Source organism: Macaca thibetana, chromosome 9 (genome assembly GCF_024542745.1).
Source record: "Macaca thibetana thibetana isolate TM-01 chromosome 9, ASM2454274v1, whole genome shotgun sequence".
Taxonomy (NCBI): Eukaryota; Metazoa; Chordata; class Mammalia; order Primates; family Cercopithecidae; genus Macaca; species Macaca thibetana.
The window spans coordinates 49,540,715-49,555,326 of record NC_065586.1 but is presented as its reverse complement, the minus strand read 5'-3'; the positions used below and the strand labels follow the sequence as shown (position 1 = coordinate 49,555,326).

The following is a 14,612-nucleotide window of genomic DNA, read 5'->3' as shown; positions in this document are numbered from 1 at the left end:
GGACAAGCCCAGGCAGGGCTGCATGGAGAGGAATGGAACCTGGAGCTAAAATTAATTGCCCACTCTCCCACCCTACCAGTGCAGCCCAGCAAGGGCAGGAATTGGGAGGCCTAGGGTGGGCGTGAAAGCTTGGGAAGCACTGTCATCTCTCAGACAGGGGTCATAAAGACCTCTGGACTGGAAGCTCAGGCTTGCAAGTGGATCCGGGACCGAGAGTATTCTCTTGGACAACCCCAGGAACTCGAACCAAGGCAGAGCCAATCTTGCAAACTGGCCACTGTTTGCAAGATGGGGAAATGCCCAGTAGCCAGCATGAGCCACACTGGGAAAGAGGAGGAGGGTGCAGCCAAACCTAAGGCACCCGCAAGTGTGGTCAGCACTGGAGGAGGCCCTGCCAGTGGGGTGAGGCCAGTCAAGTCCCTGTGTTACGAATGGTGGGCCACGGGGCTGCCTGCTCAGTCCCAGTAGGACAAGCAGAGTTCCAGGCTGGCACCATGGTAGGCCTCCAGGGAAAGAGCGGGGAGGCAGGAAAGGCACACTGGGCAGGCTTGCCCATTCCTGGCCCTAAGAATGGAGCTGTAGCCTCATGGACAATAAACAGATGTGACTCCAAGGACTCTGTAGAGTCATTTTCCTCCTGCGCCTGAGCTCAGATATTCCGATCACATGATATAACAAAGAGCTTTACACTTTGACAGCCCTAGGTCTGAATTCTGGTTCTGCCATTAATTGTGACTTTGGGCAAGAGGTCAAGTCTCTCTGGGCCTCACTTTCCTCAATAACACAGGTGCAAAGTATGGTTGCAGAGAGGATGACAAGAGCTAATACATGTAAAGTGCCTAGCACCAGCTTTGTACCTACTTACACAAGCTCAGTAGACACTTGCTGTGACTGTGGCCCACACACTAGAACACCATGTCTTGAAAGAGAGGACCCCCTCCGTGCATCCTCACCCCCTGGGATGTTTCCACCCACCTATAGGTCCAGAAGCTTTTACTTCATGCTAGGAGAAAGGAGGAGAGTGGGTCTGGAGGGAAGTGGAGAACAGGGCAGTTGCCACAGCATCTGTGGCTTGTGCAGCCGGCAGCCTGCACTGAGATTCCAGGGGGTTAGGAACAATGAGATGTCTGTAAGAACCTGTGGAACTCTGTCCTCAAGCAGCTCTCACTCAGAATCCAGCTGGAGAAGTGTGTTCAGAGATGGGAAGGAACTACCATGCTCTGCTTCTCTAAGGATTTCGGCGATTCTGTCTTTAGGAACTAAAGGCTTTGAGGGAATCCAAGGCCAGTCCACCTGCCAGGGGTGTTGGCATCTGTTGACAGGCAGTGGCACATCCTGACAGTCTTCAAGGGCCTTGGCCACCAAGGCGTGGAGAGGGAGAATGGAGAAGATGCCACATGAGGAATGAGGCAGGAGACTGGCATGTGCCACATGGAGGACCCCTTAGGAGACTCACAAACAACCTGGGGAGGGGTTCTCTGAAGGTCCTAGTTTCCAGAATGAGGCGGTCATGGCTTAAGCTACCATCATTTGATCAGTAAAGGAGAGTAACAACAGGCTGATGTTGTGGACATCGGTTTGATGTTATAAAATCGTGCACACGCACTTCTTTTAAGGCCTGAATGAGGTTTGGTTATTTATTCATTTCTCAATAATTTACTCAGCCATTCCTAGGGTGACACATTTGGAGTATATCATCTGTGCCAGGCTCTCTTCTAGGTGTTAAGTGTACATCTCTAACAAGATAGAAGGAAAGAAGAAAAGAAAAAGAACAACATTCCTCTCTTAAATTGCCTGGGACTAGAGAGGCTTCATTTTAAAAGCAAGTAGCTCTGCTTACAAATGTTTCCTCAATCAAAGGCATTTACCTTGAACATGTATGCTCTAAGCTCTAAATAAATAAGCTTCTCAAGGGCATGACAACTACATCTGAAACTGTAGCATCTTTTCAACATGAATTAAACAGAATATGTGAAGGATATTAGCCTAGATATCATGTTATTACATATATATATTTATAAATATACACATGTGTGTAGTCCTACTAAGATCTAATATTCCAAATGGCCCTGTCTATGTGCTGAGTCACATTCAAAGAAAGCACAAACTGACGTAGATGCCTGAAATGATGGTAACATTTATTACTGTGACATTTACTGAGGGTTTACTATGTGCCAGCTATTGTTCTGAGAACTTTACATGTTTTTTTAAAAAAAGCCTTGTATACTTATCAGAATAACCCTATGAGGTAAGGACTGTTATTATCCCCATTTTACAGGTGAGAAAACTAAGGTACTATTATTACTCTATTTTATAGGTGAGAAGACTAAGGTACATGAAAAGAGAGTAACTTCCCTGGTACAACAAAGCCAGTAAGAAAGCCAAAATTTAAGCCCAAGAAACCACATTCAAGTCAGGGTCTATTCTTGCATCCCCACTATGAAATTGCCTTATTCTTTTTTCTTTTTTCTTTTTTTTTTTGAGACGGAGTCTCACTCTGTAGCCCAGGCTGGAGTGCGGTGGCCGGATCTGCAAGCTCCGCCTCCCGGGTTCACGCCATTCTCCGGCCTCAGCCTCCCGAGTAGCTGGGACTACAGACGCCCGCCACCTCGCCCGGCTAGTTTTTTGTATTTCTTAGTAGAGACGGGGTTTCACCGTGTTAGCCAGGATGGTCTCGATCTCCTGACCTCGTGATCCACCCGTCTCGGCCTCCCAAAGTGCTGGGATTACAGGCTTGAGCCACCGCGCCCGGCCGAAATTGCCTTATTCAATCTGAGTAACATGAATCTTTACTTTAGGGTTTTTCAAGGGGCAGCGCAAGCATCTTAAAAAGTATCAGATTCTCAGAAATCCTCCCTAGACCATTTTCCCTCTCCCTAAATTTCCATGTTTACAGAAGCAGCTGAATACTGCCCTGCCCACCAACATGCTCCTGGCTCTCCCCCTGCACTGCTTTCTCCTCTTCCACAGCCCTTCCCTGCTCCTGACTCCTCTGTCTCATGTATACCACCAAGCCTCTTTTGCTTGGCATGAAGGTCGGAACATCCACTCTCACCTTCATGGTAGCCCAGGCCATTTCATGATGGCTGCACCCTCAAGATCCATAGACCACTGTATTAGTTCATTCTCATGCTGCTAATAAAGACATACCTGAGACTGGGTAATTTATAAAGGAAACAGGTTTAATTGACTCACAGTTCAGCATGACTGGGGAAAACTCAGGAAAGTTACAATCATGGTGGAAGGGGAAGCAAACATGTCCTTCTTCACACGGTGGCAGGAGAGAGAAGAATGAGAACTGAGTGAAAGGGGAAGCCCCTTATAAAACCATCAGATCTTGTGAGAACTTACTCACTATCATGAAAATGGCATGGGGGAAATGGCATGATATGTACAGATTATGGAAACTACAGTTGAAGATGAGATTTGGGCAGGGACACAGCCAAACCATATCAACCCCCCTTGATGCTATGGAAGGAAGTACACAGAGGTTACGAGAAGTACAAGTTCTTTTCTTGCTCCAACCACTTTTCTTCAAAAATTTATCATAGCAAATTCCACATAAATAAATTCTCCACTACATTACATGTATGTGTGTGTTGTACACATGTGCATATCTAAATATATATATGTCCATATAATTTAAAAATATATGTTCTTAAGAGTGATAATAACATTTTGGTTATTTTTTTTAAAACTTCATCTGTTAGACCTCAAACTAGAACATTTACAGGTAAACTGGTGTGAAGCTTTGTATTTGTTTTAAAACACTCCAGTTAAGAAAACTGTTGAGGGCAAGGACAAGATTTAAAAAAGCTTGGAAAATATTAAAACTTGCTGAAGCTGACAGAAGAGGAGGAATGAGATTCTCTCTACTTTTGGCATGATTAAAAAATTTCTTTTAAAAGTGATTTTTGCCAGGTGTAATCCCAGTACTTGGGAGACTGAGATGGGAGGATAGCTTGAGGCCAGGAGTTTGGGACCAGCCCAGGCAACATAGTGAGACTCTGTCCTGAATTTTTTTTTAATTTAGAGTTTTTTTTTTTTCTAGTGCCCAGAAGAAAACACAAATGAGTAGAACCTGAAGAAATGAGTGGACAATTAGTCTGAAAATGAGAGCCGTCTTCAATTTTTAAAAATTTATTGTAACTAACATTGATTATGAACACAATCCAGGTATTAGACGAGTGCAGTGGCCACAGTGAGGAAGGTCAGTCTTTGCCTGTAAATGTCTCACAACCGAGGGACACACTGTGCATACTCTCCTTTTCACCAGAGGTGTGAAGTCAAGGAAGGCTCTGTGGAAGACGTAATGTACACACTTAAGAGAGGCCTAAAAGGATGATGAGGAATGGGTAAAAGTCATGGGAAGGAGGAAGCGTGTGATGTCACAACGAGGCTAGTTCATGTTTACACTCTTCGAAAGGCTTCCATGTGGCCAGTGAAGGAAACTGCAGGGAGACAGATGTGGATTAAATCCTGGGAATGGTCTCCCCTAGAAGGGCTGTTCAGAGGGACAACGAGCTGATGCTGGGGTTCTTGGGGCCCCTCCATTCCACATAGGTCCAGCTAAGAGGAAATGACCTCGTCTTATGGATTTCATAGGAGGGCTTGAGACATTCACTAGGGGAAAGCAGTGGACATATGTGTGCTCTTCTTTCTGGGTATGGCCCTGCAGAGTCTGCTTTCTACCAGACCCAGGGCTACAGCCAATCCCCTGCACTTCCTTGGTGCTGATGGCACCAGCCTGCCCAGCAGCACCAAGGGCTGCTCACAGGGGAACAGATACCCACAAAAAGAGACTCCCATTACCCAACAGCTCTCATCACCCTGATGGGCAGCTCTTTTGAACATTTATGTGATCTCATTGGGAGTTTGTGTTGAAGAGAGAGGGTCACACTTTATAAACAATGAAAGACATAAGAATACTGCAAAACAGACATTCAAGGAAACAACGGAATTGGAACCTCTTTTGAGTGGGGCTTCTGCCTCCTGCCAGATGCAGACTCTGGGCATATCATTGAACTGTCCAGGCTGCAGTTTCTTCATCTATAAAAAGTGGGTAGACGTCTACCTTCCTTTACAGGATAATATATGTAAAATGTTATACGTCGATGTTACGTGTAAACATGCAAATGTTATAAGGCTATGTATATGCAAAGAGTAATATTTAGCGGTTTCTAATCACCATGTATAATAAAATGATTAATTTGATAGGACAAATCTTCAATGACTTTAACTTTATGAAGATAATGACTATGTCCCCTTTATCATGAAGATAAAGACTGTGTTTCCCTTTTTACTCTTGAACCCCCTGTGTCAAGTTCAGTGCTTGGAACACAGTGGGTGCTCAATATATACTTGTTGGATAAATGGATGGAGCTGCTGCAGAGGGTTAGTTTCAGAGGCTTGAAGCCCAAGCGGTTTCCACCCCATGGCCTGGGTTGTTCAGCTGTTTTCTTCCATTCCTTCTTTCTCCTTGTCCCCCTCAGTGTCTATGTGCCCTTCACCGTCATCACAGACAGCTGGATGTTCTCTAAAGGAGCCATCCCTGCACTGCGGGGCTGCAGGGGGGCAGCTGGGGGCTTTCCTGCAATGAAGACAGTAGCACAGGACCCACTTGCTGCAGCTGCAGGGGCCCTGGGCTGCCCAGGCATAGGCGCCCACAGGCACTGCAAGCAGTACCACACACAGGACCACTGTGACATGCAGGAGGCGCTCACGTGCCTCTAGCCCACCACCATCTCTGCCTGTTACAAAAACTACACACTGGCCCTGGTGTGGAGGCTGGTCCTCTAGGCTGAGGCAGGCTTTATATTTTGTGCCAGGAAGGAGGTTGTCCACAGCATAAGTATTGATTCCGGGGCCGATGTGAACCACCTCCTTCCTGAAGGCTTCATCTGATGCAATGTGGAGGGTGAACCACTCCTCCTCAGAGGTGTCAGCCACCGCAAGCCACTCCAGCAAAATCCCATGCACTGTCTGTTTGACAACCCGCAGGTCAATGTAAGCATTGCCCTCTGAGGGGATGGAAAGAGAATCAGGTGCATGTAGGGCCTGGGCAGGCTGGACATGGAGAGAGATTACAAGGGTGCTCTTGCCAATGGAGTTGGAGGCCATGCAGGTGTAATTACCACTGTCTACCAGGTGGGCAGCAGGTATGGCCAGCTCCGACAGAGCAGTGTCTTCTCCAGTAGAAGATGTCAACACTGGGTGGAAAGAAAAGGAAAACAGCTGTGCATTTATCTGATAGACTGCTGCAAAGTATCTAGCAATGCTAGTTTTTGTTTTGTTTTGCTTTGGTTTTTGTTGTTGTTGTTGTTGTTAAAAGATGGTGGTACGGCGCCTGTAGTCCCAGCTACTCGGGAGGCTGAGGCAGGAGAATGGCGGGAACCCGGGAGGCGGAGCTTGCAGTGAGCCGAGATCGCGCCACTGCACTCCAGCCTGGGCGACAGAGCGAGACTCCGCCTCAAAAAAAAAAAAAAAAAAAAAAAAGATGGTGGTAACCTCTTATGAACCTTGTACCTGGTGTCAGGTGTTTGCCTCCCAGCAATCCTGTAAGATAAGTAACTGATTTTTACACATAGGATGTTGAGGATTGGAGCAATCCATCAACTTGCCCATAGTGAGAGGTGTTCAGAAGCAACAATTCGTCTGGGACCTGGCTCTTCAATCTATGAAGACCATACTCTTTCAACTTCACTAACTGCACCCACCAAACCACCTTTGCCTTCCTGAGCCATGGCTTTCAGGAGAGTTCTTGCAACTATGTGATTGTGTAATATTATGAGCTTCAAGAAGTACCTTCTTACCTTCCAAATGCACAGTTTCTCAGAACCTGGAGCCACATGCCTGGGCTCCTATCCCTAATGGAGCTCCTATCCTATGTGGTCCTGGGCAAGTTGCTTAAATTTTCTTGACATCAGTTTTCTTGTCAATAAAATGGGATGATAAGCAATCAACTACCTCATTAGTTTGAAGGTAAGTGTTCAGTCTTAGCTTATATTTTTACGGAGAGATTATATATAACATGTTGCCAAAGAGTGATTATAGAGCACCACAAAACACAACACCTGGATGCATTTCTTGGTTTTCAAAGAGGATACAACAATAAATCCCATATTTTTCTTTCATCGATATTGAATGTAAAACCAATAAGGTATCATCAAAACAATATAAAAATGTGAAAATTCAGTTAATTGGGTAGTTTTTGAACCATTCAGAGGTTTGTCATAATGTATAACAAATGTCTGGGCAAACGACTATATTTCCCAAGTTTTACCCAGCTATTCCTAGTTGTCTTCTAGACAGAGAACAGAAGGCAGGACACGAGGAATGTACAAAGATTTTTCTTTTCAGCTTCGGGATACCCCCAAGGAGGTCATCCTTGGCTTTGTGATGTGCCCAACCCTACAGAGTAGCATGAAAGGTAATCCCAGCTGAGGTATGAAAACAGAGCACAGGGTTCCAGGAAAGAAGAGGCAGGTTTGAATTCCAGCCCTGGGGCCCACAGAGGTCACTTCCTTTCCCTGGGTCCCAGTATTACAAATTTAAGCCAATAAGGTCTGAACAATTTTATGTCAATGTTATTTCAAACAAGCACCCCAGGTGATTCAGTTCAGGCAAGTTAAGGAAATAAGTAATAGATCATCTCTAGAATCAGTCCTAATAAAAAATTCTAGAATTCTAAAATACATGGTCCAGTGTTTTGCATCTAGAAGATTCCCAAAGACTATATCTGCTCATGTAAAATTTTATATTATTTACATAAGATATTAAATTAGCCCTGAAATGTGTATTTACATAGGTGTATGTGTTCTAGAGAGATCTGTATGCAAACATTTAAAATAATGCCAATAATGGAACACTACCTTGGAATCTTTTCTGTTCTAGTGAGCATAATTCAGGGCTATCCCAGTCTTACTTGCACCCATCCTTCGTGATTGACCCAGCTTTGAACCTCTCTAATGAGGATGGGATTGCTACAGACCTCTCCATTCCCTCCAGATACACTGAGAGGGTGCATGTGGCTTACCATCAAATTCTCTCCACATACTCAGGGGATAAGTCCATGCAATGGATGGTGAGGGGCTGGCCTGTGCCAAGCATCGCAGGGTTACATTCTGTCCCACCCGGATGGTGACATTGGCACTGGGGGTTGAGATCTGTGGCTTCATGCAAGTACTAAGCTCAGTTTCATGAAAAAGCTGCCCTGCCTTGGAGAGAGGGCCCCGGCATATCAGGTAGGAATTCACCAGGATGACTGGGAGGGTAATGGACTTGACAAACTGGACAAGCCCCCTTAGGCGACAGTCACATACCCAGGGGTTGTCATGAAGTGCCACCACCAGGCTGGAGAGAATCCCGGCCCCACAGTCAGGTTGCCGGCGTTTCAGGTAGGCTGGCCAATTCAGGAAGACACTTCTGGATACAACTGTAAGCCTATTGGAGGATAGGTCAAGGTAGGTCAGGCTGACCAAGAATTGAAGAGCCAGCTCAGGGAGTGCATCAATCTTATTGCGTTTGAGATCCAAGACCCTCAGGAGAGGGGTGGCACGGAACGCTGTCCATGGTACTGAGCGGAGCCTATTCCCTTCGAGTCTCAGCTCCCTCAGTTCTGGCAGATGCTCCAGGGCTCCCAGGTGGATCACACTAATATTGTTAAAGTTGAGCCAAAGGTATTCCAAGGTGCTCATGTTGATGAAAGACCCTTGGGGCATCTCAAATAAGGGTGAGTTTTCAATTCTCACTTGCTTGAACTCTTCAGAAAGGTTCCCAGGGATCTTTCCCAAGGAGACAGATATGCACTGCAGAGTCCTGTATAAGAAACCAGAACAACTTTAAGATAAACAACAAGGAACTGGAAAGTGGGGTCAGGCTGATCCTGGCATTAGACATGTGAATCAGAATAAAAATATTATTATTCATTGAAATAAAAGGGTTAGACTCATTTTGGTAAAAATGCACAGTTCAGCAAAGTTCAGTCCCAACTAGAATGAGTCTCATAGAGATTTGCTGATTTCCTGCCAATTCTAAGCCTGCTTCCACTCCACATCATCCCCAAAGAAAACCCATTCCCCATAACCCTCTAACATCTGGCCAGCAGAGCGCACCTGCCAAAACTCTCCTCTGAACAAGTGCATCCTGGCAGACAGAAAGGCTGAGCTGCGTGTGTATCCAGAAAGACCAGAACTAACAGGAAGTGATGAAAAACTGAAGCCATATTTCTCTGTAAGAAAATACGTTGTGAGTTTTGAATAAGTATCGCCCCAGCTTCCGAGTGGCAAATCCTATTATTGGTAATCCATGGTGATGTAGGTCGCACAGCAGCAGGAAAGCTCCTGGGAGCTCTGAGGTCTGTTACAGCCCAGATCACAGGTTCAGTCAGAACACACGAAGGGGGATCAATGTCTCTTAACTAGCATCAGGAAATTCAACATTTGTGTGATTCTTGAGTCTGAAAAGTAAACTCCAAGTCAGATGTCCAATTCCATACAGATTCTACATTTCTCAGTGTCTTAAAAAGAAGTCTGAGAAACAAGCAGGCAGTGCTATTCTGAGCACCACTGTTCAGGGGATTTGGCCAGAATCCATCTAATGCTTCATCATTTGCAGTTGATTCCTGAAACCTAGAATTTCCAATCATTTTCTCAAAGTGAAAATAGGTAATGAGTAACAAAGTAATTCTGTGTTCATTTCCATCATTTGTTCTCTTCCCAACCCCACGGGTGGTGTAGTCATGCTTCTACTGCATCAAGACAGCTGCCTCTGCAGCTTGTATCACCAGTTTCAAATACAAGATGGTATTTTCTGATTAAACCAAAATATTATTTTCTTGGACTTCACAACCTTTCCTTAATACTGTGTATTTCTCTTGGTCAGAATGAACAACCTACATTTTAAAAAGAGATATATGCAATTTTACATGCTTGCTCTTTCACTCTTCATTTATTCCACAAATATTTATTGGTCATTTGCTTTAAGCTATACTCTTGCTCAATGAAAGGAACAGGGTCGAGGGCAAACCTATTATAGACCCTGTCCCAAGGAGTCTTATCTCTTGCTTGTGCTTCTGAGTCTTGAGATCTTTGGAATGTAAAGTAATTTCTGTGATTCTCCTCTGCATAGTGAGAATAGTAACAAATACCTCATTATATTTCCAGGAATTTATTTTTCATTATTTTTTAATTTTTATATTTTTTCAGAGACGGGGTCTCACTCTGTTGCCCAGGCTGTTCTCAAACTTCTCAGTCTCCCAAGTAACTGGGATTACAGGTGCAAGTCACTATATCCAGCCATATTTTTAGAAAATTTTGAGATTATGTTAAATACAACACCTAGCACACAGTTGGTGCCCATGAATCCTCCTCCCACCGACAAACTCTTTAAGATCTGAAAAGTCTACATCCCTATTAACTAGGGCACTTCCAGTTGAATATTGAAATTCCATCAGTTCCTTTGAGACTCATGATATACATCGTACCCTAGAAAAGGCCTCAGCAAAGAAAATCCGCTTAGCTAACCAGTGAGGGGGGAAATGGGTCACCAACTAAGCTGATTACACTCCAAGCTTTCCATCCAAGCCAGATATATTTGCAGGAGTTTCCAAAGAGTCTAACTCTAAAACCTGGCTGGATCACTGGAGTTTGTCTCAAGGTAAAAATCCAAAACAAAACGAGAGCTATCGGCACAAAGTTTGTCATACATATGGCGATGTGCTGCCTAGATCCCCCTTCAAGGGATGAGTGGATGCTTAGCTGCAAGGAATGGTTGCATGAGGTCATGTTCTTCCCAAGGCAGACACATCCCACATCCAGTGACTGAGGGTGGTGAGGGCCTGGCCAGTTTGCCCTGATGGGGGAAAACTCTGATGAGCAATTATCACTCCAAAGTACCCTACCAGATTTGCTAAGGCTTTGCCAGGCTTGTTTCATTGAAATATGTGATTTAATTCATGACTATTCTAAACCACTAGTGGATTCCTTTCTCTCCCCTTACCCCAAAGAATAAAGATCTTAAGAGTTCTCCATTCCCCACAGTTTCCTGTCTTTCCTTCTCATGCCAGCCTTTCCAAATGAATCCAGCTCCATCCGACTTCCCAGAAGTCTGCAGGAAGCTCGTGAAGCACACCCACTGGCATGCTATCTCTAGAATCATCTAGGCCACTTCTCTACTGCCCCCTACTCCTTTCCTGACCCCCTTATTCTCTGGTTTCCTTATTTGGCATATGAACACAGGGAGTGGCTCTCTTGGAAACGGAGGCAGGAGACCAGGACAATTAAAGTTAGCGTGGGTCAAGTTATTTATGTTAAACAACCTGTGGTTAAGTGTAGTCTCTAAACTCAAGAGACCCTAACAAAAATGGCAAGAGGGTCTGGGAATATTATAACCCATCTTCCCTCTTGCAGGATGCTTTTCAGAACTAGGCTCTTAAAATTCTCCATAGAGACAGAGTCATGGGGGAGGAATTACTCTGTGCTTGTGAATTGCTTAGATATAAATGGCTTCAGGAAGGCAGCTCCCTGGCTTGTCTTAATAGAATCTTAATAGGAGAGTGTCCTGTCTATTCAATTGGAAAATGCCACTCACCTTCCCAATATTAGTAAAACACTGGGATACCTCAGACAGAGAACTGGGCATCCTATCAGGGAGCAGACATGCTGTACTCCCTTTCTCTAAAGCTAGGACTCTTTCCCACCCCCATCCTCTGCTGCTAGCATGTCTGAGATGCTGCCTCAGCTACCCACATTCTGAGGTATGTCTGTGGCAGACATACAAAAGATGACCTTTCAAAGCCTCCTTGAAATAGGTGGGCTACAAGACTCTTGATCTGGCTAATGAAATGTTACAAGAAATGAGGTTTGAAAAGCCCTAACCCGATCTTCCAATTTATCTTTTTCCTTATTGTGGCAATCACTGACATTCCAAATGGTAGAGCCTTCCCAGCCGTGTCCTTGAATAAATAAGTGAAGCAGAGCCCTCCCTCCTTCTGCATTTCCCAAACTTAAGTAGAGTCTGTGGAACAGGAATACATTTTTCTGTGTTAAGCCGGGGACATTTGGGAATGGTTGCCTAAGCATAAATCTAACCTATCTTAACTACAATGCCCTTGTGAATAAATATGCTCAGGTACTTGTATGTTGATTTTTGTCCTTGTTAGATTATATGATAATCAAGACAAAAATTTCCAGCTCTTGTCCTCTAGACAAACTGCTCACTGAATCCCTTGATTGATAGTCTAGGTTTGATAGCCCACATTCACTGTCCAGAGCACAATTTCTGTATTTGCCTTTTTGTGCCCAGCAACTACAATGGGCAAGTGACCTTGGACATATTCTCTGCTTAATCATGAAGACTATAACCTTGTTGCAGTCATAAAAAGAAATCATGAGGATGCTATGATTCCAACCAACCTCCAAACCAGGCTTCCAAGGCCAGCTATGCTGCAGCCTCACCATGGCCCAAATTGGTCTTCAGCATTGGAAGGCCAGAAATTCTTTTGCCAGGATACTCAGAGGGCATTCAATTTTCAGGGACTAACTCATACTCATCAGACTCACATACTAAAAGACTAAGGTAAGCCAGACATCGTTTTATTTTTTACAATAAGAATGTGTTTCTTCCCATGACTTGAATATTCATGGGCATAATCCAGGATGATTCTTCTCTACAAGAGCAAACCAGGGATGACAGGATACACAAAGGAAGGTTGACAGATGAGTATTGGGAGGCTTATCATCTTGGAGGCTGTATTAGTCCATTTTCATGCTGCTGGTAAAGACATACCCAAGAATGGGTAATTTATAAAGAAAAAGAGGTTTAGGGGACTCACAGTTCCACATGGCTGGAGAGACCTCACAATCATGGCAGAAGGCAAGGAGGAGCAAAGGCATGTCTTACATGGTGTCAGGCAAAAGGACTTGTGCAGAGGTACTTCCAGTTATAAAACCATCAAATCGCATGAGACTTTTTCATTACCATGAGAACAGTATGGGGGAAACTGCCCCCATGATTCAATGATCTCCACCTGGCCCCACCCTTGATTCGTGGGGATTATTACAATTCAAGGTGAGATTTGGGTGGGGACACAGTCAAACCATATCAGAGGCCTTTCCGTACAGACCATGAAAATAGGTCCCAATAAACCATTGGATTGTTGGCAAGATTGAACTCTCTCTTTCTCTCTCTCTGTTAACATCAGATAAATACTACAGATTTCTTGCTTTTAAGTTCCTGATTTTTCTTCAAACAAGACTCAGTAAAACTGGCTACATGTTACTTGTCTTTAGGTCAATAACTATTCCATCATGATTGTTCACACAATCATTTAAAGGCAACGCCCTGATCACTTCAACAGACGACTGCTTTCATCTACTGTGTTTACATTTGTCCTGATTTTGGGGGTGTCTATCACTCTCATTTATCAAACAGTCAGAACTGAGTCTTGGGTCTCCAAAAACTCACCAGAAATGCCTTTCTAAATCTTCATAAGGGGTAAACAAACTACAGTCTCAGGGTCAAATCCAGCCTGTCAACTGTTTTTGTAAAAAGCGTCTTATTGGAAGACATCCATAACTACTAATTTACATATTGTCTATGGCTGCTTTTGCATCCCATCAGCAGAGTTAAGTAGTAGCAACAGAGCCTAAAATATTTACTATTTGCTTTTCTTTGCAGGAAAAAAGTTTGCTGGCTCCCAATGTATACAGTGTCTTTGTCATCTTTCAACAAAACCACCTCTCTTACCAATGTCTATGGCCCACAAGTTATAGTCAGGTGCACCCTCCAGGTGGTGGCAGAAGATATCCAAGAATGGAAATTCCATGCTCATGTGCATAGGTGCTCTCATGGTTCTGATCCCAGGTTTCGGCGATTTTTAAAAAGTTAATTTCTGTAGTGAACCTGCTGTGGACCACACTGCAGGGACTGATACTGAATAAAGACCCTCAGCCTGATGAGAAAGTTGTCAGAGAACTGGATTCTGAAAGAGAATTCATCACTTCCTTGTATAAATCATTCAACTCTTTGGTCCTCGTCTGTAAAATCAAACAGCCCCACCTCCATAGTGGGTTGTCATGAGTATCACATGTGAGAAAACTGAGTGAAATATGTGGTAAGGTGTTTTGTAAATGTGAGGGGGAGTACAGTAATTTTAGGAAGCACTGCATCACACTGGCTTATATCTAATAAATCACGTGACATAATACTTGCAAATACTTGGAGTTTCCTGCATAATAGTAGCAAAACACTTTTCTTTGATCACTTGCCGTCCCAAAATTTCTTCAGTTGCTACCCAAAGGACTTGGCACAGGTACCCTGGATGCTCCTCATGCCAGAGATCAGCTCTATAAACAAGAAACAAATTGAGCCTTCTGCTGGGAACATTCACTTTCCCCAGTGCACAGAGATAACATCTCAGTGGTTTCCTAGCTCTAAGAAAAAGCAAACAGGAATTTTCCTTTGAAACAACTTGAGCAACCAGGAAGGCTCTGAGACACTCTCAAGAACCCAGGTAGGTTTTGGTAAGAATCACAAAGGCTGCTGCATGGGGGCAGAAGTGAGTGTGCCAGACAGCATAGAGTGTAATGAGATCTCTTGGATCCCTCCAGCCT

The 14,612-nt window shown here is 44.2% G+C and overlaps 2 protein-coding genes across 3 annotated transcripts in view; one reads left to right on the top strand and one right to left on the bottom strand.

Annotated features, from left to right (window-relative positions):
• RGR (retinal G protein coupled receptor) overlaps positions 1–14,612 on the top strand; it is a 282,289-nt gene that overhangs the window by 237,729 nt on the left and 29,948 nt on the right. The window lies entirely within an intron of this gene.
• LRIT2 (leucine rich repeat, Ig-like and transmembrane domains 2) lies at positions 4,018–9,292 on the bottom strand. 2 transcript variants are annotated; one of them, XM_050803858.1, is made up of 4 exons: positions 9,114–9,292; positions 8,036–8,817; positions 6,526–6,555; positions 4,018–6,209 (listed from the first exon to the last, which is right to left on the bottom strand). In XM_050803858.1, exons 1-4 carry the CDS (start codon positions 9,221–9,223, stop codon positions 5,449–5,451), a joined length of 1,683 nt encoding a protein of 560 aa, XP_050659815.1. In that variant the 5' UTR covers positions 9,224–9,292; the 3' UTR covers positions 4,018–5,448. The 2 variants fall into 2 exon arrangements, with proteins under 2 accessions (XP_050659815.1, XP_050659816.1); XM_050803859.1 differs by lacking the exon at positions 6,526–6,555 and having other exon boundaries at positions 9,114–9,247.